This window comes from Fringilla coelebs, assembly GCF_963513975.1.
Source record: "Fringilla coelebs genome assembly, chromosome: 12".
Taxonomy (NCBI): domain Eukaryota; kingdom Metazoa; phylum Chordata; class Aves; order Passeriformes; family Fringillidae; genus Fringilla; species Fringilla coelebs.
The window spans coordinates 20,066,198-20,089,947 of record NC_140038.1 but is presented as its reverse complement, the minus strand read 5'-3'; the positions used below and the strand labels follow the sequence as shown (position 1 = coordinate 20,089,947).

General features: G+C 47.0%; 1 protein-coding gene across 1 annotated transcript in view; it reads left to right on the top strand.

Annotated features, from left to right (window-relative positions):
- The window catches only part of IGDCC4 (immunoglobulin superfamily DCC subclass member 4), a gene marked incomplete at both ends in the record, with an annotated part of 83,481 nt that overhangs the window by 19,408 nt on the left and 40,323 nt on the right, over positions 1 to 23,750 (top strand). The window contains 3 exons of the mRNA XM_084213885.1: positions 10,503 to 10,832; positions 17,584 to 17,725; positions 22,337 to 22,470. Of these exons, the coding sequence (XP_084070011.1) occupies positions 10,503 to 10,832; positions 17,584 to 17,725; positions 22,337 to 22,470 (606 nt within the window). The remainder of the gene's footprint in view (positions 1 to 10,502; positions 10,833 to 17,583; positions 17,726 to 22,336; positions 22,471 to 23,750) is intronic.

Below are 23,750 nucleotides of genomic sequence, written 5' to 3'. Positions count from 1 at the left end.
ACCACCCTGCTTCTCTAGAACTTTGTTTCCAGCTTCAATCCTTGTGTTCTCTCCCCTCAGTCTAATTAAACCCCGCTGTAACAAATGCTGTGAAGCCAGCTGCCGTGCTTTGGCAGGTAGCAAGCGCAGGGCAGCAAAACCTCCAGCTAATCCATCCATGCTATGAAGTCATAAGAATCTTGTTAATTTTTAAAAAGCCCTTGATGCCCACTAATCCAAATCAATTTTAATTTCTTTCATAAAGTCATGCTTCCATTTAAGCTTCAGCTAAGAATTACAGCTAATTTGTTCGATTTTATAACAGTATAATTGAAAAAGTGATTTTAATGTCCTGGCAACCATATTCCCTTTCTTTGGTTGTTAATGAAAGAATCCATTAAAGTTAAATGATTTGGGCACAGATTCAAGTTGAATCGCCTGAATATTCTAGGGGAGTGTTTCTGACCATCTGCTGCTCTGTCATTGGCGTTTGTGTTGTAAATGGGACTGAGAGAAGGACTTCACAGGTCTTGTTCAAACCATTAAGCGTAAAATATCATTTTAATTTTCTGATTTCAGTGTAAATAGTGGTAATACTCAGGAGAGTTGGGACTGCTCTGATCTGTGGGATCCTGCACTCCTAAATATTGCTGCTGAGCAGTGCTCCCACATCCGTTCCAGGGGATCTTATGGCTGTTTGTATTGATTGCAGTACGTGGTTCAGCAGCAGGTTGTAAGTTCCTTTTAATGACAGGCAAGACAACTGGAAGTGGAGACTGTGAAGGGGGAAGCACACGTGACAGAGAAGTGTTTTTCCCGCTGCCTCAAGTCACACTCGCTGTTTCAGTCTGGCTGCGATGGGAGCGGTGCGTCCTAGGGAGGCTTGGTGAGCGTGAACAGACACAACTAATAAATTACAGCAGCTGTTGTCACTCCTGCCTCCTTTGCAGAGAGCCAGGGTGGGCGAGCTGGGGCTCTGGGGCTGAGCTGGCACTCCGAGCACAAGCCTTGTGCACCCAAGCAGGGGCAGAGTCAAAGGGCTTCTGTCCTTTCTCTGTAACATACTCTTCCTCTTTCCGTTGCTGCTGAGCTTTCTTGCTGTCCTTGGTGACATGCAACATGCCTGACATGCTGGAAAGCAAAATGGACGGTGAACCAGGCCATGAAATTGAATGGAGGTGCCCCTGACTCTGGCTGGAGGTGCATGAGTCTTTGGGTGCACCATTAAAGCTGGAAGTGTGCCTGTCTTGCAACATGAAAAAAAAGAAAATAAGATTACAGGGGGTGCATTTCTTTTGAAATTGTGCAGTATAGCCCAAGTTTCTGTAGATCTTTAAAATGAGGGAGCAGCACGGTGGGCTCTGCCTGCTTGCTCCACAGCTGTACACTGCATTTTGTGTGTAAAATTTTGAGCTACAAAGGCTAAAGAATTGTCTGGTAGAGAGGACAGGATGTATTAGCTGGGAAGTTTGGCTGCTGGATTCAGACTTGGAGTGGGGACACTGTTTCATTCCTCTTCAACTTTTCCCAAGGTTTAGCATTGGGTATGCTGCCTTTTCTTTTTTTTTAAATTTTTTTATTTTTTTAATATTGTTGGATGGTGAGAACTTGACTGATTAAAATATTCACTGTTCGAATTGAACATTTTTCAATTTAATGTATTTATATTTGTATCTTTGGAATATGCAAAGCCATTAACCTGGGGGAAAGAGCTACAAAACACTCTTAAGCTGTAGCCCACAGGTGAAAGATTTTTGTGTATTTATTTGGCAATACTAGTTTTTGGTTAAGTGACTATTCCCAAGAGGGATGATACTGAAGCTTGTATCATACTGCATACTTTTAGCTTTCTCAGGCATGGAGAGATGAAAGTGTATCCTAAAAGTATGCTAAACTGAAACAGTTGAAGTATAAAAATAGGTAATGTTATAACAGGAGATCTTCTTTCAGACTCCTCTGTGTCCCTTGCAAATAAAGTGTATGTATGATGAAGTAAAATTAGGAACTTGTGCATCTTGCAAAAGCAAAATAACTGGGTTTCCTTTCCAACGTCAGTGAAAAATGCAGGAAGTCATTATGTGTTTAAATGGGTGTTGGTGAGATCATGCAAATCCAAGGCAGTTGTTTTAGTCTACAAATCTCAGGCTTATTCAGCCTGGACCCTCAGCAGCACAATTACAGTCACTGCAGCAAATGGGCCTTCTGATGTTAACACCAGCAGATAACAAAAATAGCATTTAATAACTTTCATTAGAGTTAGTGTTTCTAGGGCTTTAGGGCTTTGCTCTTTCAAATCATTTACATAATTTGCAGGTACAAGCTGCTGTGCCAGACTGTCCATCTGATTCTCTCTCTGATCAGAGCATATTAATGCACTTGTTTGATGGTCTGTTACCAATAATTACCTTGGATTGCATTAGAAGCATTTCCAGCATTGCAGCTGGTCTGTATTTTTCACTAAGTGTATTTCAGGGCCCAATTACAGGACTGTGATGTGTTATTGTTCCAGTGCGCTTGTTCAAGCTTGTAATTTTAATGTGCCTCCACACTGTAAATCTCTGAATGCAAACCCAGGGCTCTGTCCTGAGTTCCCCATGCGTCCCGTGCTTGCAGCAGCTTCTGCAGGGATCGTCTCAGCATTCCTCACTGGCCTTTTAAGAAGGGAAAGATGAGGAGATGGACATTGCCTTGAAGATGCTTGTAGAGCAAAGCCTGAGGTTTGGTGCTCTGTGTGGTGTGTGTGGAGTGGCTGGGAAAGGCACAGGGACAGCTCAGTCCTCCCTGGATCAGGCAATGTGGGGATTGTGGAGATGCTTTCAGGGATTTTAGTGTTTAAGTCACTTTGGCACTTTGAGCATCCTTCAGTGCAAGGGAGGCTTGCATTTATATTGCTCTACACGGGGCACCTCTCCCTGTTCCACTGTGAGACACCTTGGGGAGAAGACCTGAAAAAGGCTGAGTTTAGCAAATTTAGGTTTTGAAATTCTAGGCTTCCTTTGCCTTCAGAAACCCTTCTGGGGTCAGAGGGGAGAAATGCAAACACTTAACCTTTGTGAAAGTCAAGCACTTTACTGTTATAATTGCCATTGACAATTCAACACAATGAATAAATTATTACTGCTATTGATTTGTTTCATCTTTCTGGACCATTTGTTACAGGGGATACATCAGAATAACACACATCTCAATGAGAAGGAACTCAATCTTGAAAGCTGGTGGTGCTTGTTCCTATCTGTTAGGCATCATCTGTAGACAGATATTTGTGCAAATCTGATGCTTCTGTGGAAGCAGGAGAGCACTTAGTCCTTTCTAGAAATCAGCTGGCATTTTACTAGTTGGAGTTTCTAGGGCTGTGTGGGTTGGTGGCTTTCACGGTCTTGGGTGGCTGAAATGAACAGCTTCAGTTGGGAGCATCTTCAAAAATACTTCCATGCAGACCTTTTCAGCTGTTCTTTTTCCTTGGTGTATGTTGCATTTATACACAAAGGTATTCACTTCCCCATGTGAAAGAAATTAATTCAATCCCAGCCCAAACCAGCACATCTGTTTATTGTAATAACAGCTTTAGATGATATCATTCTTTCCAGGTATGGCACATAAACAGTGTTGTATGTGTTTTAGATGTTTCTTTCATGCCATCCCTTCTGCTCTTTTGTTTTGAACTGGGGATTTGAGCAGGACAGAGGCCAGAGGCTCATGCCCAGCATTGTTCTTTGGGGAGAGTTGCATGGTCTAACTTTCCCTGACAGTGCTCATCCTGGGTCTGGATGTGTGCCCAGGACTTGAGGAGCCCCAATGTGCACCCAGGTCCAAGCTGGGGGGTGACCAGGACGCTGTACATATACTATGGCTGCAGCTGGATGTGTGCAGGGTGTGAGGGGATTGCTCTTGGCACGGCCTCCTACCTGTCCCCTTGATGTGGGGACAATGTGACACTCTCCGCATGCTGCCTCTTGCTGCCTGCAGTGCTGGGCTGGAACCCAGCTGCTCATGAAAGGCTGGGATCAGCTTAGTGACAGGGGATGATCTGAGAGTCCCCTGCTGCCAGCTGGATAAATACTCCTGCAGCAGTGGGAGATGCTGCATTATTAAATAAACCATCCAGGTTGCTTATATGCAGAATTAGGATAAGGTTGGCTTCCCACTGATGAGCACTGCTCAGCACTGGAACTGCTCTGCTGTGCCTGGATATCAAGTGTGGATAAAATGGTCTTTTCAGCAGCTCTGGAGATTAGTTTTAGGAGCCTTCTGTTCCAGAGAGGCTTAATGGGTGTTGAAGGTGTAACTTTCTTATTCCTGTTGCTATTACAAGGTGGAAAGTTCCAGTAACATGTGGTAACTAAGTAGGGAATGTAGGGATCTTGACCCTTCTGTCTCACAGGCCTCCTTATGGTTTAGTGGAAGAATGTTTTCCATTTTATTGTGCCGTGGGGAGGCTGAACAAGTGATGCACAAGGGGGTTTCGGTGTCCAGCTCCTCTTTCAGCCTCCCATTCTGTAGAGATCATGGGAGTGGGGTGCTCCAAGCCCAGAGCTCCTCCGGTTCTGCTTTCAGTGCTGGTGTTGCCGAGCACCCAGCATGCAGACTGTCGGAGACCTTCGTCCAGATTTTTTTCTGGGTCACCACTTGCCAAGTGCAATTGCCCTAAAAACAGACTGAGACCAAGCTATTGACTTGTAATTGTCAATGCATGAAGTTTCCAAGAAGAAAGAGAGCTTTGTGTGGCTTTAATGGGGACACACTGAAGTATAGTCACTCTTTGAATTAGACAATGGGAACGTAAAGATTTTCTACAGCTCCTAAGAGCCTCTGAAGAGCATCGGCAGAAGGTTACATTAAGCAGAACAATGGCACAGTAGTTGGCTTGCTGAGAGGTAGGAAAACCCTTTGGAAGGAGTAACTTCACTTTTCTTCAGTGCTGTTCACTCCCAATTAAATAAGATTAATTGTGCTGTTGAGTTCCAGGAGTTCAACATCCAAAATAAATACATAAATTAAGGCAGGCAACAGTGTAGAAGCTCAAATGCAGTTTGAATTCCTGCCACCTCCTGTGGGATGTGGAGGAGAGAGAGGAGCCCTTTCCTCTTACTGCCTGATATCCCACAGAACACACACGACGGCTCTCCTTGCCTGAGCCACTTTCTTGCTCCTGGGAAGGTTTTCTTTGGCTGGATCTCTGCAAGGTGCACAAGCCAGTTTCAAAGTGCCAGATGTGTGTGGAATAGGAAACATGCTGGCCAGGCTCCAGGCTGTGGGACCTGCAGCACAGCAGCAGCTCCCCAGGAAAATCTCCGGCTGCCAAGAACTAGAAGTGATGTCAGCTCTGGAAGTGTGTCAGATTAGAAACCCTTGTACTTTGCTCCCTGTGAAGTATTAATCTCCCAAGGCCTGTGCCGTAATGGGTCCTGTCTGGCATGGCTCAGCTCTCTTTGTTTTGGGCTGGGAATGTTGGAGGGGTTTCGCAGGAAGGCACTGGAGACTGTCAGTGGTTTGGCTGCTTTGGGCTGGGTGTCCTTGAGCTGCTCCCAGGCCTCACTCAGCTATGCTAAAGATGGGCCTCCCCTGCCTTGAAGTGAAGGTCTGAACCTTGGAATTGCTGATTGGGCTGGGATTTGTAGGAGTGGTTGTGCCTCGGCATCTTGTGTGTGCCTAAATGTCTTTGGCTTTCCCCAGCTGAATGAATTTCTTGAAGAGAAGATGGAATTGATAGAAATGTGCTGTCAGTCTTATGGGCCTTATTCGGGAGTTGTGGATCAGGTGATTTCAGCTGTGCTAGAAAAGGAACACAGATATGCCAGTGCACTGAATCCCTACTGGTTTATGCCTGAATGTTTTGTTTTCACAGTAATTACTAAACCATGACTCGTTCTCCTCTGCGCAAAGCCATTTGTCTCCTGTTGAACAGTAACCTTTTATTTGCTCGTGCTGTGTAGCAGAGCTCAAGGACATGTTTACTAATGATAGCCAAAATTTCACCAGAACAAACTTCTCCCTTGTCTAGGATTTTCCACCTTGATTTAAGTAGTTAAACCTCAGGAAAGGGAAATAGCCTTATGTGCAAGGATACAAGTGGGGGTTTGTGCTGTTCTTAGTCATAGAGTGAAAGCTCCCAACTCCATGTGTTGGGAGTACTGCATGTCCTGGATGTAAAAACAGTGCTGTGAGGGTCTCACCTCTGCCCAAGTAATTGCATTGTCAGCAATCTGTCAGACCTTGCTGTGTTGCTTGCTCACACTTCACCTGCTTAGTTACAGATTTGAAATTAAAACCCAGCAGAATCCATTCTTTTTCCCCGTTACTCAGTGGTACGTTGGGCTATTCCTGCCTCCCTTTGATGTTGGGGAGAAGAGATAATAGGAGTGGGGTTTGGCTGGATGCTGAGATGTGCAACTGGGGAAGGGCTGTTGGCTGGTTTAATGTGGATTTTCAGATGCCTGCCTTGGATCTGAACTCAGGCTGGCAGGGGCTGTGCTCCCATGGAGGGCAGAGGACAGCTTTGTGCCTTGAAGATTTGACGACCTTTGTTCATTTGAAACGCCCTGTTTTTTTATGCCACTCAACAGGAGACTTTTTAATTTACTTCACTGGGCCTGGATGCCGGAGGTGGATGGATGGCTGATGGAAGTGAGGAAATAGATGGGAGAAAAGGAACATTTTCTCCTGAGCCGTTTTTATGCACAATATAGCCTAGGGGTTAGCAACACAGGGGAGAGTGAAAAACCCTGCAGAGCCTGGGTCAGAAAATATAATTTTCATGGGAACAAAATGCTTTTAACTTGTTACATCAAAGACCCTCCATTCCAGAGCATTCTCTGTGCTTGAATACATCTGCATTCCCCCAGAACTCTGTGTGTGAATGCACAAGTATGTTGTGTGTATCTACATGTGAGTATGTACTTGCACATACATATATGATCAGAAAACTGTTACTGCTCACCTTGGAATAGCTCAGCAGCTGAAACTACTTCCAGCAGGAGTCAAAAGCAAAAAGCTGTTCAGCTCCAAAGCACAGGTCTGTAGCTGGAACACCTGCCTGGGACTGATGTGTAAAAAGCCCTTCTCGCTCCTGTCTTGGAAGCCCACCTTGACTACATTCATTGCTGCATCACCTCTGGCAGGTAAGAGGGTGGAGGTGAGCAAGAGGCTTGCAGGAGCATGTGGCTCTGTGCTTAACCGGGGTCCTATCCATTTCTGTCACTACAGGATGAAGAATGGAGGTTGGAAATAGTCAGCAGCTTCTGTAAGCACTTAACATTCCTGATTTCATTTGTCTTTGATCTCACTTGGAGTAATTTTACTCTCTTCTGATCCCTTCCCTTGAAGGGGCTTTTATCTCATTGTCAGGCTTGCTAATTTAGTGTGGTGTTTTGAACCAGACTCCTCCTACGTTTCCAGAGCCTGGAAGGTATTTTTTCCTTAATCAGGGAGTGTTTATGCAGTTCTTTGAACATCTTGGGACAAAAGTCATATTGGGGTTTTTTGCAATGCCAAGTCTGCAGTCTGGACCCTGCTGCTCAACCTCTGTATGTGCAAATGGCTTGTCACCAAACACTTGCAGTATTTTGGGGCCAAAAGGGCAGGAAGGAGGGCTGGATGATTTGGGACAGGTCAGAGCAGTCTGGTATTGGGTGGGAACTTCATTTGCTCAGCTGGAGGCCTTCCCAGCAGGCTGTGTAAATAATAAACAAGGAGGGGTGGTCACACGTTTGACCAGCGAGTAGAAACTTGGATCCTGGTAGATTTTGACTTTGGGGAAAAGAACTGGGTGATTTGGGGATATAGAAACATCAACACATGTTTTTGAAGAGCAAATACTTTTTTTTTCTGTGATGAAAAGTATGTTCTGTTCTTATTCTGCTACAAGCAGGTTGAGTTGACTTTTTAAGGAGTTGAAGTTTGAGAGGCTGATAATTGCTTCTTACTGTGGGAAGCTGCACTGCAGATCCCTTCTCTATTCCTGGCTGTCCCGTTGCACTTCACCTTTGGAAGAGGAGGAGTATTTTCAGCAAAATGCCATTTTAATTGCTGTCTGAAGAAACTAGAAAATAGGACAGATATACAGGCTGTTTTCCCGAGTGATGAACAGGAGCTTCTAAAAATGACAAATGTAAGAAAAGGCAAAAAATGAAGACTTTACCCAACAAAGTTTCAAATCTTTTGGAATAAGCTCTGTGCCACACAGCTCAGCCTTTGCTGTAGCAGCCCTGCCTCCCCAGAGGTGATGTGTACACACAGGCTGCCTGAGCCCTGGTGACATGCTGTCAGCAGCAGCTGCTACAGGAACATCCCTTTGGAGAAGTGTCTGTGTCACTGCTCCTCCATGGATGAGGATTCTCTGGGATGGGGGTTCTCATGACAGCATCTGAGCGTGCCTCCTGTCCTGAGCTCAGCTGAGTTTTCTCCAGCTGTTAACCCTCTCCTGTGCTTGTCCATGTCACCTGCACAGCTATTTGGTGCCCTGAATTTCTCACTACTTGTACAGTTTTTTAGTACCATCTGTCTTGTATGAAAGGCTTCCAGAGGCAGTGTCTTTCCAGTACATCTGGGGCAGCCTTTCAGCCTCATGTTCCCCTGGGAACCATCTATTGTCCTGGGGAGCCACTGAGTTCTGTAGCTTGCTGTGATCCTCAAAGGACCAGTCTGCCCTAGGAGACATGAATGGGCAGAATTGCCCTACAGGAGGGCACTTGGTGACATTTGCCTGACCTGGACCTGCCAGGGCAGTGCTGGCAACAAATCTAGGAATTCCATTGTGGTGAGCACTGGAGCTCAGGGATGTCTGCTGCTTCTGCCTGTGCTTTCTTCTTGCAGAACGTGAGATAGCAGCATGGTGGAAGCATCCATATGGGAAAACTCTGAATCCAGGCACTTGCAGGTAGCTCTGTGTTGGCAATGGCTGCCCCTTTATCACGGAGTACAGTGCCTGGTTGTTGTGCTGACTGTGACATAGGCATCTCTGTATGCTGCTGGATTTGTCTCTGGGAGATTGCCCCCTAGATGTCCTAAGAAGCTGACAGAAGAGGGTCTGTTTTGTCCCATAACAATGGCAATCAACAGGCAGGGTTCTTGTGTGGCCTCCTTGTCACTGAAGGGACAGAGCTGGCCAACGCCAAGTTCTCAGTGGTCATTGTACAACCCATCATCAGTGACAAACCTGACATGTTCCCGTCCCCGTGGGCACCGAATTGGCCACGCATGGGGACAGGGTTAGGCCCTTCCTTCCAGGGGCACCTGCGGTTTCCAGCACACGCCTCGAAATAATTCCATCTCTCTGCATATGTAATTTTGCGTGTCATTGCCCCTAATTGCATGCTTAACACACACTCTTTTTAAAGTGCAGCCCTTTTATCAGCAGTAGGTAGTAGCAGGTTTAATAGGGTGTTTGAATTCCTATAAAATTAATCTGTAGCCTTCTGCGATAGGAGACGGGCAGGGAGCCATGTGGTTCATATCCAGTGTTGATAAACTTGTTATAGAGGCAGGAACATTTCTGATTGGAGCAGTGACAAAATAATTTGGAGCAGAGCCATAAAAAGAGTGGATGGTGATGGTTTGAGCACAGCAGAGATTGAAATTGCTGGTGTGTGGAAGCAGCGCTGCCAGCTAACATTGACTTAGTGTCTCTGGAGAACTCTAACGGCAAATGCATTTTATTAATGGCAATATTCTTTTAGGAAATGCTGAGCATTGTTTCAGAGGTGGAGCCCCCTCGAGTACGTGGGTTTGGAAGTCAGCCAGACCAAGATCTGTTCAGCTGAGCTTGTTGCTGGTCACTGCTCTGGCCTCCAGCTGCAGCAGGAAGGTTGCCTAAGGGCATGCACTGGGCACTGTCTGCTAACAATTGGAATATCCTTTTCTAGTGCGGAAAATGCATCCATCCATTCTCGCTCTGGATTCACCTATATGGGATAAAATGCTCTGAGACAGCAGGTCATGTTTTTAACTGTTCTTTTATTGTCTTTCCTTTGAAATATGTTTCCCAGAACATGAACATCAGTGGGAGTTGTTGCTTTCCTAGCTGGACTTTAGCTCTTACTGCCAGTAAGAGGGGGAGCTGCTCTAACTAGATTGTGGTCGTTGGCATTGGACTGCCACATGGGGCTTGGATACTTTTCCTTGCACCTAATTGTCTTGTGGGGGTTGATCAGCCTCAGAGGAGGCTCTGATGTGCAGGTGAGACAGAAGCCTGCCACGGCCAGCCATGGTACTGCATCTTCTGTGCTTGCTCTTACTGTTGCCACCTCTTCACCTCTTTCCAGCTGCTTGCTGCTTGAATCCAGCATGGAAACAAGGGTGGACAGCAGGGGTGGCTGCTGGGCCCATTGAGAATGGCAGAAATGGTGCAGGTCGTACAGCCATAGGGATGGAAAATGCAGTGCACAGGAGTCATGGACTGTGCTGGTCACCCAACAGGGCTGAATTTCACCTGGTACCTCCTGCCATGGTTCCTTTGCTGTGTAAAACTGTGATGTGATTAAATCAAGGAAAGTAACCCCCGCTGCAACACTGTCTTTTCTTTGCAGGGAAGCTGTCTGAAGGGGATTCTCTGGAGCTGAGCTGTAGTGCTGGTCCTGCAAAGGTGATACTGGAGCCAAACCAAGTCGTGATTTTGGACTGTAACCTGACCCCTGTTGAGCAAGTGATCAATATCACATGGAAGAAGAATGGGTTTCCATTAGTGGAGCAAGAACATCTCCATGTGCTTCCAAATGGATCGCTCTTCATCTCATCCCAGGCTGTGGCAAAGGACAGTAAATATCCCGAGCGGGATGGTGCTGAGGGCAACTACTCCTGCGTGTCTCACACCTCTCTAGGGACTGTCACCAGTCAGACAGCTGCAGTCAGATTTTCAAGTAAGTGTTCTAAGTGTTCATTTTCTTTCCTTCCCTTCCTGGTACTTATACAGAAATCTGCTTCCCCAGGAGCTTGAGATAAAATGTCTGTGAAATAAAATCATAATAATGATGTATAGATGGGACTGGGGGTAGTCCACAAATAAGCAGTGGTGTCTTCTTGTTATCCCGCTGTTAACATCCTGTGTAACTCTCCCAGGTAAGTGCCATCAGCTATGAATTAAAAACAGAACCCTCCTCTTTCCAAAAGACAGTGCTTGTTTTTGCAGAGAACTTCAGAGCCCTCAGTGTAGCACCCTGTGCTTGGAGTCGTGGCTGTGGGGAGCTTTGGCTGTGGCAGCTTGTGAGGTGAATATCTCTTTGTATGGAAGAGATGAAAGAAAGGGTTCTTCAGGGAAGTTTTTGTTTGAATCGAGAAGGACCCTCCAAGATCTGAACTGCTGAATCTCTGCACAGAGTTCAAGAATAAAATTCCTTTCTATTCAGGTTTGGCTCCTGGGGGCTATTTTAAGTGAGTGTGAATAAATGATTCCTTGACCTGCCAAATAGGCAACACTAGAGAATAATGCAAATACAGTAACACTTCCCTCTAGTACAGTGACTCTTGTATGTTAAATGTTGCTAAAAACATCTGAACAGGCACACCTTGGGTGTTGTAGGGGGGCGAAGGTGCAGAGATAATGTCCTGACACCCCCTTTACATTGGGATGTTTTTAGGCTCTGGTACCCCAGACAGGGCCATCCAGGTTTGGCGAAGTGAGTGCTTCAGTCTGTGAGCACTGTTCTGTAGAAACCAGAACTGCTGGTGAAGCTTTGCCAGATGAGGGGAAAATCTTTTACTTTTGCAACACGTCCTCCTTTTCTGCTCAGAAAATGTTTAGCATGCAGTCAGGGATCCTGCACACAGGTGTTGTTCAGGAGGAGCTGTCATTAGTCCAGATGGATTTATTTAGGTGCTCCTGCCTCAGTCCCAGACAGCCTGAGTTAGGATATATTTATTCTCTTTTAGGGGTGACTTATGTTGAACTGTGTGCTGTGTGCTGTGTCTGTTGCCCCGTGGCAATGGGCTATGTCTCTGTTATGGTCCTGGGTTTATTGTTTGGTGTCTAACGAGTTAGAACAGTGGAGACATCTCAAAATGTGGAGGCTGACTTAAATTGCCCTCCTCTCCTCCTGGATTTTTCCAGAATAGCATAAACGGGTGATAAAAGGGGATGCCTCTCTCCATCCCCTTCTGTGTTTGTCCCAGAAGTGGGAAATTTCAGGTGAACTCTTACCTTGTGTGTACTCAAAGGTCTCCTTTTATTACCATCTGCACAGGGAAAATGCTGCTTCTGTGGCACACACATGCACCTGACATAGCATATCCATTTCTGAGCAGGGAGCAGTGAGAGAATTGATTAATGAAATGCATCTCTCGCTTCGATTTGTTCCGAGGGCTGGGCAGAAGGACTTGCTCCATTAGCATTCAGCTGGAGCAAGTGAGGATTGTAAAGGCTTGGGTTTTTCCATTTTTTCCCCTGCTACTGAACATGGTCTGTCAAAAGCTGGATGGAGTCGATGGGCTTATTCTTTGTGCTGATTGCCTTGGGGACTGCTAATCAGGACAGGGCAGTAGAAGAAAACCTGTTCAGCAGGTGGGATGTGTTATTCCTGCCATGAGCTTTTCCTTCTGACCTGCAGGTCCTTTCCTTCCCTGGAATGGGGTTCCCATGCAGGGCTGTGGGGCTCTCTGTGCCACTGAGTCTTGCAGTAACAAGTAGGAGCATTGGATATTTCTAGCACCTCCCTTGCTCAGTACTGGTTTGGTGCTCTTGGTGTCATCTGCTGTGTTTCATGCTTGTGGGAGTCCGCTTCTCCCCCTGAGAGCCCCAAGAGCAGCTCTGGCACCTCTGTCTAAGGGCTGCCAGCTTCCCAGTGGAGGGAGGGGATGCTCCAGGCAGCAGTGAGCCCAGAGGCTGGAGGAGGCCTTTTGGAGCAGTCAGGCTAGAGTGGTGGAAGTTGAATGGCATGTGAAGGCTGTGACAGTATGAGGACTTCATCCTTCCACTGTGGTCCAGGAATTCAGCTTGTTGGCATTTTGCTGGATAAACATATGGCTCACTGCCCAGTGTTCCCTGGCACCCTGTGTGCCACCAAGGGACCCATGCCACAGTCCCCATCCACACCTCGTGGCAGTGGTGGCCATGGCAAAGGGGAAGGAGCAAGGCTGTGAGGGCTCTGTGTGCCTGTTAAACAAGCAGCTGCTCAGGCTGATAAATTGGGTTTGCAGGTTTTCCTGAGCTCCACGTGCTCCCACATGGAAGTACCAGGGGTGTTATTTTAGTTGTGGGAAGGTGTAGCTTTCTACCTGTTAATAACTACATTGAAGAAGATTTGTTAATGCTTTTAATTTAGCTTAAACATTTTGTGCAAGGGAGGTTGTAGAAAATTACAGTAATTGTGACCGTCAGATGAAGACGTTTGCTGTGCCTGGAGGGAATGGGCCAGCGCTGTGTGGCTGCTGGCAGGGAGCAGGGGAGAGGTTTGGAGTGTTCCTGCACCTGGAGGGACAGGCCACAGCAGGAATTAACACACAGGATCTCTCATCATCCTCTCTCCACATGGACACTGTGTCTTCTCTGTGGCGCCCTGTACGTCTGGGATTTGAGGAACGGCAGACTAGGATTTGTTCTTACTTTAAGGATTTCTTGTTTAGATTTTATTGTATTTATTTTGTGAATTAGGGGCATAGATGAGTGAAGGCCAGGGACTGTAGGCAGAACCGCGCTGGGCAGAAGAACTTTCTGCAGATGAATGCACAGGCTCTGGACCATCCGTGACTTCAGATGTGGATTTAGATGCTGTTTTGGGTAGGTGGGGAGCTGGCTCCTGTGGAGAGCAGGAGCAATCCTGTGCTGCCATATGGCCCTGCAGACGAGCGCTGTGCTGGCTGGGCCTGCACCGTGCTGGGGGAGCCGTGGCAAATTGCTCCCACGACTTTCTTAGAGTGTTTCCCTTCCACCCCTGGCCTGTTCAGAGGTGAGTCGTTCAGAGAGGGGTAACTTGGGGGGTGTTTGTGGTCTGAGTCGGGGCTGATATTGCCCCCACCTCGGAAATACCAGCTAATAATTGTAGAAGGTACAAAGAGGACGAGCACACAGAGAGTCTGGGGGCAGAGCGCTGTGGGAGAGAGCAGTGAGCCCCTTTCAGAAGGCTGAATTCCTTGCATAGACTGCATTTTCTGCCTGGGGTGTAGTGTTGCTGGCTGGCAGCCTTTCCAAGCCCACAGCCTCCTGCATGGATCTCGCTGCTGGGAGAGGGGGAGGGTACTGTGTTTCACCATCCTGCAGTCACCCCTGGGCTCAGAGCTAAAAGCCTTGGCACACACGGCTTGGCTCCAGCTGGGTTTTACATGTCAGTGGGGAGGGAGCTGCCTGCCCCACTCCTAGAGGTGCAGAGCCTGCTGCTTCGGCTGTCGCTGAGGGCAATTTGCTGTAATGCTCTTCACCTTCTCACCTGCAGTGGGTAATTTTTAGTGAGTGGCCTATTAAGGTGTTCAGGATAATCAGTACAACGGGACTGGGAGGTTTTGTGGCTCAGGATGGCTTTGCAAGCTAAACCTTAGCTGAGAAGTTGAAAATAACGTTGAGTATGTGTCGTCTTTGTTTGCCTTTCCCCTCAAGCATCTCCTTTCGCTGCCTCCCTGTGGGAAAACCTCTCACTTTGCAGCATTTCTGCAGCAGCAGAATTCTTCTGGCCAGAATTTGTTTGTGGGAGGAGAACAGCCCCTCCAAGGATCCTGTGGCCCCAGGGTGAGCAGTGTGCTGGAGCCTGTCCTGCACTTGCTGTGACCTGCATGCGTGTCCATGCAGAGTGTCCAAGTGACAGGACCTGCTCTCCAGTCCTCTCCTCCCTTGCCTGATTCTTTTTCCTCCCAGCCCCAGCTGTTTGCAGCACAACTCTGAGTCGCACTAGAGGTGCTGTACGTGTCCTGCCTCATCCATTCCACCCTGGTACTCCTGAGGATGAGAGAGGAAGAACACAAGGGATCACAGCATGCTGTGGTGTTGGTCCCAAGCTGGTGCAGATGCTTGTGGAGCAGTGATGAGCCCAGCCAGCAAGTCTGTCTCTGTCTGACCCTTTCAGGGCTGACATCCAGGGGTCTTGTTCAGTTCTGTATCAAAGGAACTTTTTCACTTCTCTTGCTTTGATTTGGTGTTACTTTCTGTGCTCAAAAGCTCCGAGTTGAAGTTCCCTGTCCTCTCCTTCATGAAGGACTCTGCAGGCTCCTTCTTTCAGAGCTTGAAGGGGTGATTTTTTCCAGCCTATCCCTATCCCTATCTTGTGCTGTGAGAGGAATATGATGGAGCTGCTCAGCCTCTGAAGCCCACCCCAAGAGTTCTGAGACAGTTTGCTGGGCATTGCCATGGTAGAGCCCCCAGCCCCCCGGAGCTCTCAGCCTGCCGTGAGACAAAGCCATGGCTTTGCCAGGAGCTGTGATTCCCCTTGGGAAGTGTGGCTGTTCCTGTGTGCTCTGAGCAAGAGGGACACTGTGCTCCCTAATCAGGGTCACTGTTTGGTCACACTCTTCCACATCCTAGTGAGGTTCTGTCAGGGGTGCTTTTCTTGGCTTTTGAAGAGCCATTCCAGCACAGTGGGCAGATAGGGCTGGGTGGAGGTGAAGGGCAGAATTTGGTTCTCAGCTGGCGATTTAAAGCTTGCAGGACCAGGTCTGGCAGGTGATAGCCACGAATAACCAGGACAGGTTATTGCCTGGTAAGCCAGGGAGCCCAGGAGGCTCTGTCACCTTTTGTACACCAAGCTGATGCTACTTAATAATGAGTAGCAGAGAGACATGTGACGCTGCTTGAAGTGGAGGTAACAGAAATGCTAACAAATTTCATTTTTTAGGATTCCTGCCTCCCATCATGATCTTCCTGACTACATGGCCCTCCAGAGCCTGCCAAAATATTCTCATTGACACCTGTAGGATGAGAAGAGAATAATGGGAAAGAGGATTAAGGGTACCTGCTGTCAGGAGAAGGTTGTTTTGATGGTGCCATCCTGAATATGCACTCACATTTGATGGATTTTCTTTTAAACTCTTGAATTCAGCAAGTTTTATTAACATGAGCGTAAAAGGTTTTGTAATTTGTAGAAATTACTCTGTGGTGAAGTGGTCTGCAGTGCATATTTGAGAATACTAAAACAGTTGGCTGAATTAAGGCCTTACATATTAATGTATTTTTCAAATTTTTCCAGGAAAACATTTTTCATTCCATTTGTATTGAATTGGAAAACGAAACGTGGCAGACAGCTGGTGGGAGAATTTGGTCTGTAGCTGCTGCGGAGAGCAATGAGTTGCTTGAAACATGTGATAACTATTTAAATTAAAGAAAAACACTAATGACAGCTGAGAATATGCCGAGGTTAAAATGGGTCATGCAAAAGCGTTTCATTTTCCCAACTGTACATACTTTCTCAAGCTCACACTGCAATAAGGCATGTATATGTGTGCATGGATGTTTGTGTGTGTGAGAGATGCAAAGAAAAACTTCAAGTTTGGAGTCCTACAAAATCCAAAGCAATGATGGATGTTTTTGGAAAGCGGTGGTGAGACAAGCACATAATTGTGTTGGAGGGCCAGGAGGTCGCTCAGGGTCCTTCTGAGCACAGAGCTGTGCTCAGCCCAGCATTCAAGTGTGTTTATTTGGCTGAAATTTATGTTTCTTGTTCCACATTTGGGGTTTCTGGCACTTGTGTTAGAGCATTGTTGGATGGATTCGTCCAGCAGGGTAGGTTTCACAGCAAAGACAGTTTAACAGAGGTGGATAAAGCAGAAGCCAGTTCTTCTGGGGGCTTTCTGCCCCCATCCAGGAGCCTGCATGAATATTCAAAACTCCACCTGTGACTGCGATGCCTTCGGGTTATGCTCTTGGTAGGACAGATGCTGACAGCCCTGGGGGAGCATTTCTGCTGCAGGGCTTTGCTGTGTGCATGGAAAGGTTGGAAGAAGAGGCAGCTGTGGATTGTGGTCCAAGAGCAATTCCAAACCTTAGTGTTTTGTTTCCAAAGTAGTTCAGCCTCTTTACTATGGAAGGACATATATAGAGAGAGGTGAGCCTTGGAGAGCAAACAAGTATCCTGGCATGTATGAAATCCATCCTCCTCTTAGCAGAGTGTCTGGATCCCCTTGGCTGCCTCCCATCTGCTTGAATAGGATGAAGTTGGTTTTTGCAGGGAGGAGAAGGAGGGTCAGAACTCTTATGGGCTCTGCGTCTGGTCTCCAGCACTGCCAGTCTGTGGGCAGTTGTTTTGTGTAACTTGACATCTGGTTTGTTCTTCCTCTTGCCTTGTTTTAATTTCCTGTGGCTGCAGGAATGCTACAAGGCAAAGGGGAAACTCTCATCTCTAGGATTGTGGCATTTCCCCTCTGTTTCTCATTCTGTGTCCTTCCCAAATGGAGCAAGTGAACATACAAGGAAGCAATTTAGGAAGGTAACTGCTGAAGCTGCCAAATTGCCTGTCTTTCTCTCACACTGTTGCCTTGAGGTAGAAAATGAGGGAAGAAGCAAATTTACACATTGAAACCTTTCAGTTACTGTTAGGGTTGCCGAGTGTCTATAGGAGCACAGGAAAGGGAGGAATTACATTTCAGGCTGTCTTCAGGAGAGAAAAGCCTTTCTCTTAGCTCATACATCATAGCAAGTTTGAATTTCTCAGCAGAAACAATGAGTTATTAACTTTCCTTCTCTTCTTCTTTCCCCAGCATTATCACGCTTTTTCCAGCAGCCAGAGTCACAGACAGTGGAAGAAAATGGCATGGCCCGGTTTGAGTGCCGGATTGAGGGGCTGCCCTCCCCTGTCATCACCTGGGAGAAGGACCATGAAGCTGTTCCAGCAGAACCCAGGTGATTCCCTGCTTGCTTTCTCGGGTCAGCTTGAAAAAAGAGCAAAGCAAAACCTGACCATTTAAGTTGTGGAGATCATTCTGTGAAACGGTAGAATGATGAGAGAGGTGATAGAGAGGTGATATCAGGTTTGGACCTGATAACTAATTGATATAAGAGGAGGTATTCAAGGGACTGAGGTAAAAAGGTCCACAAACATCTAAATAAAATGAACTTTTCCCCATATATTCAAACCACAAAGGAAAAAGAACTCTTGATATTGTGGTAGTTATTGCAGCACAGAACCTGCACCCTGCGAAGGCCTGTGTGTACCCAGGATGGGGCATGGCAAGGCATGGATGCTTTGGCTTGTCCTCTTGTATGAAATGACATGGAATTCGTTGGGGCCTGAGGTGAGGAGTACTGACCTGGGTGTATACAACTAAACTCCATTATGTGGATTTTCTTTGATTTTGGTTATGATTTTAATGGGAGGTCTTCTCCTTTGTCTTACTCCCATGTTTAGACACCATCCTAGTAAAAGACGCTGAATTTTCTTTTTCTGAAGAAAAGAGGAGAGTCCTGAAGCATGATACTTTTTCCTTCATCAAAGTCAGTTGCAGAGGAGGGGATAAACCATTAGCTGTTTGTCTGTTGACATCACTTTTGCAGGGGATCAGTAACTGAATTGTCCTTTAGTTCTTAAAAACTCCTTTTCTGTTCTTGAGAAAGAGGTGTTTCTCTCCTGGGGAAGTTAATCCAAGTGGCAGAAGAGGAAAAAAAGAGGGGGGTGTTGGGGAGGAAGTTTAGAAATACTTTTGAAACAGTGGCTATTTCTATAAGAATACCCACTTAAATCCTTGAGTCTGGAGTGTGGCATCTAGAAGTTCATAGGAGGCTGTTGAGAAGAAAATTAATAAAAAAGGAAGGAAAAAAAACCTGAAAATAAGGGATTGCAGGGAGAAGTGTGTCATGGATACAATGGCTTTTTAATGAGACAGCTCGATGGATATTGTGAAATTACTTGCTCAGAGATTACTTTCATCACGGGCAGCCTGAAAATTGTTTTCCTTGTAAAAGCCAGGCCATAATCTCTGTCTGCAGATCTTGCTTTTTAAATCATGTTCTAGCTAATATGCTTTTTCAGAAGGATTTGCTTTTTTTGTTGTTGTCTAGTTGTTGTTGTTGGATTTAATATAACCGGCTTTCGAAGGAATTAAGTGAATTCCAGGAAATGTTGGCTGCCAACCAGAGCTCTGTTATCCTCCCTGCATTGTGCCTAAGGAAGGGATCTCAGGCTGGCCTGATTACTGTGGGCTCCCTCCTGCACACACTTGGGATGAGCCTGTGAAAATACAGCCCTTTGGCTGGGCAGGTGTCAGGGTGATGCTTTCATACTCCAGAACAGCAGGGTTGGGAGGGTGTACAAAATCAGGCTCAGGGACTGGAGGTACAGCACTGGAGTAGTGCTACAGTGTTTGTGATTTAAGAGGGACAGAATAATCATGTTAAATTCACATTGCTTTCCCCTTTCCTTGCTTTTCCTTTTCCCCTCTCTTTTCTTCCTTTTCCCCTCTTTTTAACTCTTCCCCCTCCACTTTTCATTGTTGTTCTTACCTTTAGGCACTCTTTTCAGTCTTTGTCCCTGGATGCAGGTTCTAACATGGTGCAACCTCAAAGGTACTGAGAGCTGATCTTAAAAAAGTATTTAAACAACCTACAGGGTACCAAAGTGCTGATTGGTGTTTTTGGAATACTTTTCCTGTCCCTCTCCAGGACAAAATTCTAAATTACTTATACGAGTAAGGCTCACATTATTTTGCTGTTCTGGCTCTGAAGCACATTGAGTAAGCACAGTCTTAAATCTGCAGCAGCTGCTGAAAGGTGGCTCACAGGATTTCTCTAGATTGCAGTTGATTTGGGGTGTGTGCAACATCTCTTGGGGTAATCTCTGGTTTAGGTGCTGGCTGTGTTTCACATCAGGCTCCAAAATTCTGTTTATTTTCTCTAGAGACAAGAGGAGCACTTGCTGGGAACTGGAGGTCTTTGGAGGTCTGCACAGCAAATTCATAACCTACAGACCACATGCTCTGCAATCACAGTATATTTGTCCACATTTTGGCTAAGTGAGGGTTTTATCTGTGTGTAGAGTTTTATTTCTGTGCTGTGCCAGGAATGCCTTGACGTGGCTCATGTTTAGGTACAGGACTCTGGAGCTGTGAGCAAAAGGGCTTCCAAACTGAGCCTGCAACAGAGCTGCAGGTTCCTCACTGTGCTCAGGACAGCTTTGGGCTGTCCTAGGCACCTTCAAAAGGCTGAAGGGAGGGTGTGCTGGCAATTTACTCGGGAGAAGGTAAGAAGGGAATAGGGCTGTTAATGCCAGGATATTCTCTGAGCTGTAGGGCTGCAGAGTTTGGACGCAAGGCAGTGGCGCTTGATTTCAGCTCTTGGGCACTGCCCTGGTGAGCAGCCCTGAGCCCCTCAGTGCTGACAGGGACGGGAAGAGCTCTGTGGGTGTGCCCTGTTGTTCTTGCTGCCTTTGGAGCCATGGTAGTTGGCTCTGCTCTGAGTGTGCTGTCCTTCAGTGTAATCCAGGTGGGGGCTTGCCTTTCGCCCCCATCGAGGCAAACTCCTCTGAGATCCTGACACTGCAGCTATCAACAGCAAAACTCCTGGGACTGCCAAGGTTCCAGCATTTCTATTGCTTCCAGGGCCTTTGTCTGTCTGTCCTTTAGCTTTTGTTTCCTGCTTAATCCTTGGTAAAGGTGAGGAGACAAACAGATTTGTGCTTTGTGTGGAAGAAAAGCTCTGACTGTCTGCTCTGAGTCATCGGGCAAATTTCCTTACAGGGAGCCTGGGGATGGAGTAAATGCCCTTGCAGGCTGCCTGAAGGCTTCTAGTTCAGGGCTGCTGGGACCCTGAAGAGCTGGAGGTTTTGTGAGCGGCTGGGAGAAATGGTGGATAGAGAAATCCTGCTTTTCTTCCCTCCTTGCTTCCCCAGTAGAGTGATCCTCACTGCTGCTATGTTCTCCCAAGAGGATGTATGGCACTGAGTAGATCTCTACCACTGGTACTGAGGGGACTGTCTCGAGCTCTTTTGATGAAGTCTCTCCATCCAACTCCCTTGTTTCCAGCTCCTGCTCTCTTTAGAGACACAGTGGCTTGTTTTGTGCCCTCAAGAGAAGCTGGGTCTTGAATGCCCTGGTCTAGTGACCCTGCTCTGAGAGAAGAAAGGCCAGAGACCAGAGGTCTGTCCTAGCCTCAGTAAATCTGTGATACATCGCTGAAGTGTCTTTTTGTGGCTGGGAGATGCCTTGCCTGGTGTTTGAAATATGTTGATATTAATTACAGACTCAAATAGCAGATGCACGACAAAAATAAATATTATCGCAGTAGGAGGCTTTCCCTCCATGGAACTGAGAGGATGCAAATATTTGTCATCCTTCTCCTGAGTCCTGATGAGGCATCCTGATGAGGGCCCTTGGGTATCACCTCCTCTGAGGTCTTCCTGGCTCCATGATCCTTGCTCATGGCGCTCCAGCTGTCTCAGCACCTGGAGAGCCACAGTTTGACTTACTGTGTGATCTTTGTGGATGGCAGGACTGGCATTCATGGTTATAACTTGCCTTTGTGCTGTTCCTGTGGAATAGCTGCTATCCCCTCCCCTTAGCAATTGCCTTTGAATGTGTCCTCTTCATAATGAAGACTGATAACCCAGAGCTGCCTGTCAAACCTCGGCAGCTCTGTTTATAGAGACTTGCAATTAAAAATGGATCTCATATATAATTAAAAAGGATCACGTAGGCTTTGCGCCTTGCATTCAAGAATAAAGAGGCTGCCATCTAGGAATCCAGGCAGAAAATGGAGATGCTGACAGCCCGCTCCTACTTTTATGCTAATTGCTAATCATCTGCTTTGTTCAGTGTAATGCAGCAAGGATTGTGTTCATGTCGTGAGCAATGTAGCCATTTCACTCTGTGGAAGTGTTTCCCAGTAGCCTCCCATGGGCAAATCAGAGGATACTGAATGGCCAGCTGTGAGTTTGTCACCTTGTGAAAGCCAGAAACTTGTGGAAGAAGGAAAGGAGCAGAAATGATGCAGGTTCAGGTGGCTGTGTCGTGGCTGCTTTGGCCCATGGAGGTGCAGTTATGTATCAACTGGTCCCTTTTCATGTACTTGAGGTGCAGCAAGAAAAAGATGATGTTCAGACTTCTTTGCAGTGTGTTTTTTGTCTGTCAACACAACCTTTGTAAAAAGCAAGTGCTGAAAATGGCTGTAACATGTGCTCAATGCTTGGGGACATCTACAAATGTGTATGTAGAAGCATGAGTGTATGGAGTTGGTTTGTACTGGCCAGTTGATTTGTGTCAGCAAAGTCCTGTTAGTCTGGTCTCCCAAAAGCAGCTCTTAAATTTGGAAGACTCCAAGGTGACGGATAGGTCTGTACCTGCTGCTTTTTGAGAACCACGGGTTGGGTTGCTCAGAGGTTCCCTGATCCCATTCTGCTGGCATTACCAGGACCTGCACATGAGAGATTTTTTGGGAGAAAAAGAAGGGATAAAAGGACTTTGGGGTGATGAATATCTGGGGTAAGGCATAGCCTATCTCACACTCTTCCTTTTGGTTACTCAGGTTTATAACTCTTCCCAATGGTGTCCTCCAAATCGTGGATGTGCAGGAGAGCGATGCCGGGATTTACCACTGCGTGGCAACCAACGCTGCCCGAAAGCGCTACAGCAACGATGCCACTCTCAGCGTGGTGAAAGGTGAGGTGCTGTCAGCAGCCTCTTGGGCTAGGTACAGGTCTGACAGGTAATCATTGTGTGTGGTGGGGGAGCTGGGCTCAAATACCAGTGACCATCTCACCTCCTGGTGTGGCTCTGCACATGGCCAGCTTTGGTTAAAACTTGCAGAGAAGCATTTCATGAAAGGTTTCTCTTTGCTGGTGATGGGATAAGGAGACTGTGTTGGGAGGACTCCTTTGTCCTCTGGGGTGATTAGAAGGGATGAGGCAGCCCATTTGCTCCTTGGGGAGGGCAGCATTTTTGGTGGTGCTCTCTGCGGTGGCATTGGATAGCAAGAGAAGCAAGGGCTGGCATGGACAGACAAAGGCGCTTCCCAAGCAAGCGAGAGAAATAGCTGGAGGCTGGAGTGGCTGGCAGGGCAGTGTTTATCCAGGGTGCCCAGCACAGTCCAGAGGAGGCCGAGTACAGTGACATCCAACTTGTGTTCTGTGTCCATGTTGCTGGTGCTCTGCTGAGCTCCAGAGATCTTTATGGGGTGTTTGGGAACAGCCCCAGCTGGGATTTCTCGTGGTCATACAAGCCTTTGGAGCAAAGCTTTGGCTGTGAGCTGTCCTTCACCTCCCGATCTGGGCCTCAGCCTCTGAGTGCATTTTCCTTTGTAAGCCAAGAGTGCAGCAGGCAAGTCTGGACATGAGGACATAGCTGAGAGCATGAGTGCAGTGGGGGTCTCCAGGCTCCAGCATCCTTCCCAGCATGCCTGGCTGCCTCCCCAGCTTTGTATCACCCTGTCCTGCAAATGAACAAACTCACTAGGGCTGGGAGTCTGGCTGAGCTGTCCCTTCTCTCAGGACAGTGCCCCCTGCCACATCTGTCTCCTGTTCGTGCTGACCCTGGTGTATCTTGCAGGAATCTTTAACCTTGAAAGCTCTGAAATCCTTCCCAGCCCCTTTCATCTTTGTTTAGGATTGCGTTGCTTGGCATTCTGCTCCCAGTGTATTTTCCCAGCGATGGCTTTGCTGTTCATCCATCAGCAGGGAGTGTAATTAACTGTGGAGCCTGAGAACACACCTCTGATCAATGGATTGTGTCATGGAGGTAATCTGGGTGGAATCTGCAGAGAATTTGTGAGCGGTTGAATGCTCTGTATCCAATTGCCAGCCCCTGCCAGATCCTCTGCGTGTTTAATGAAGCTCGGAGCCGAGCGGAGCGCTTCCTATGGGCAGTTCCACGCTCCAGAGACAGCTCCTGTGTTGGCTCTGGTGTGCTATTGATAACTAATATCGATCAAGCTGCAAAGGTGA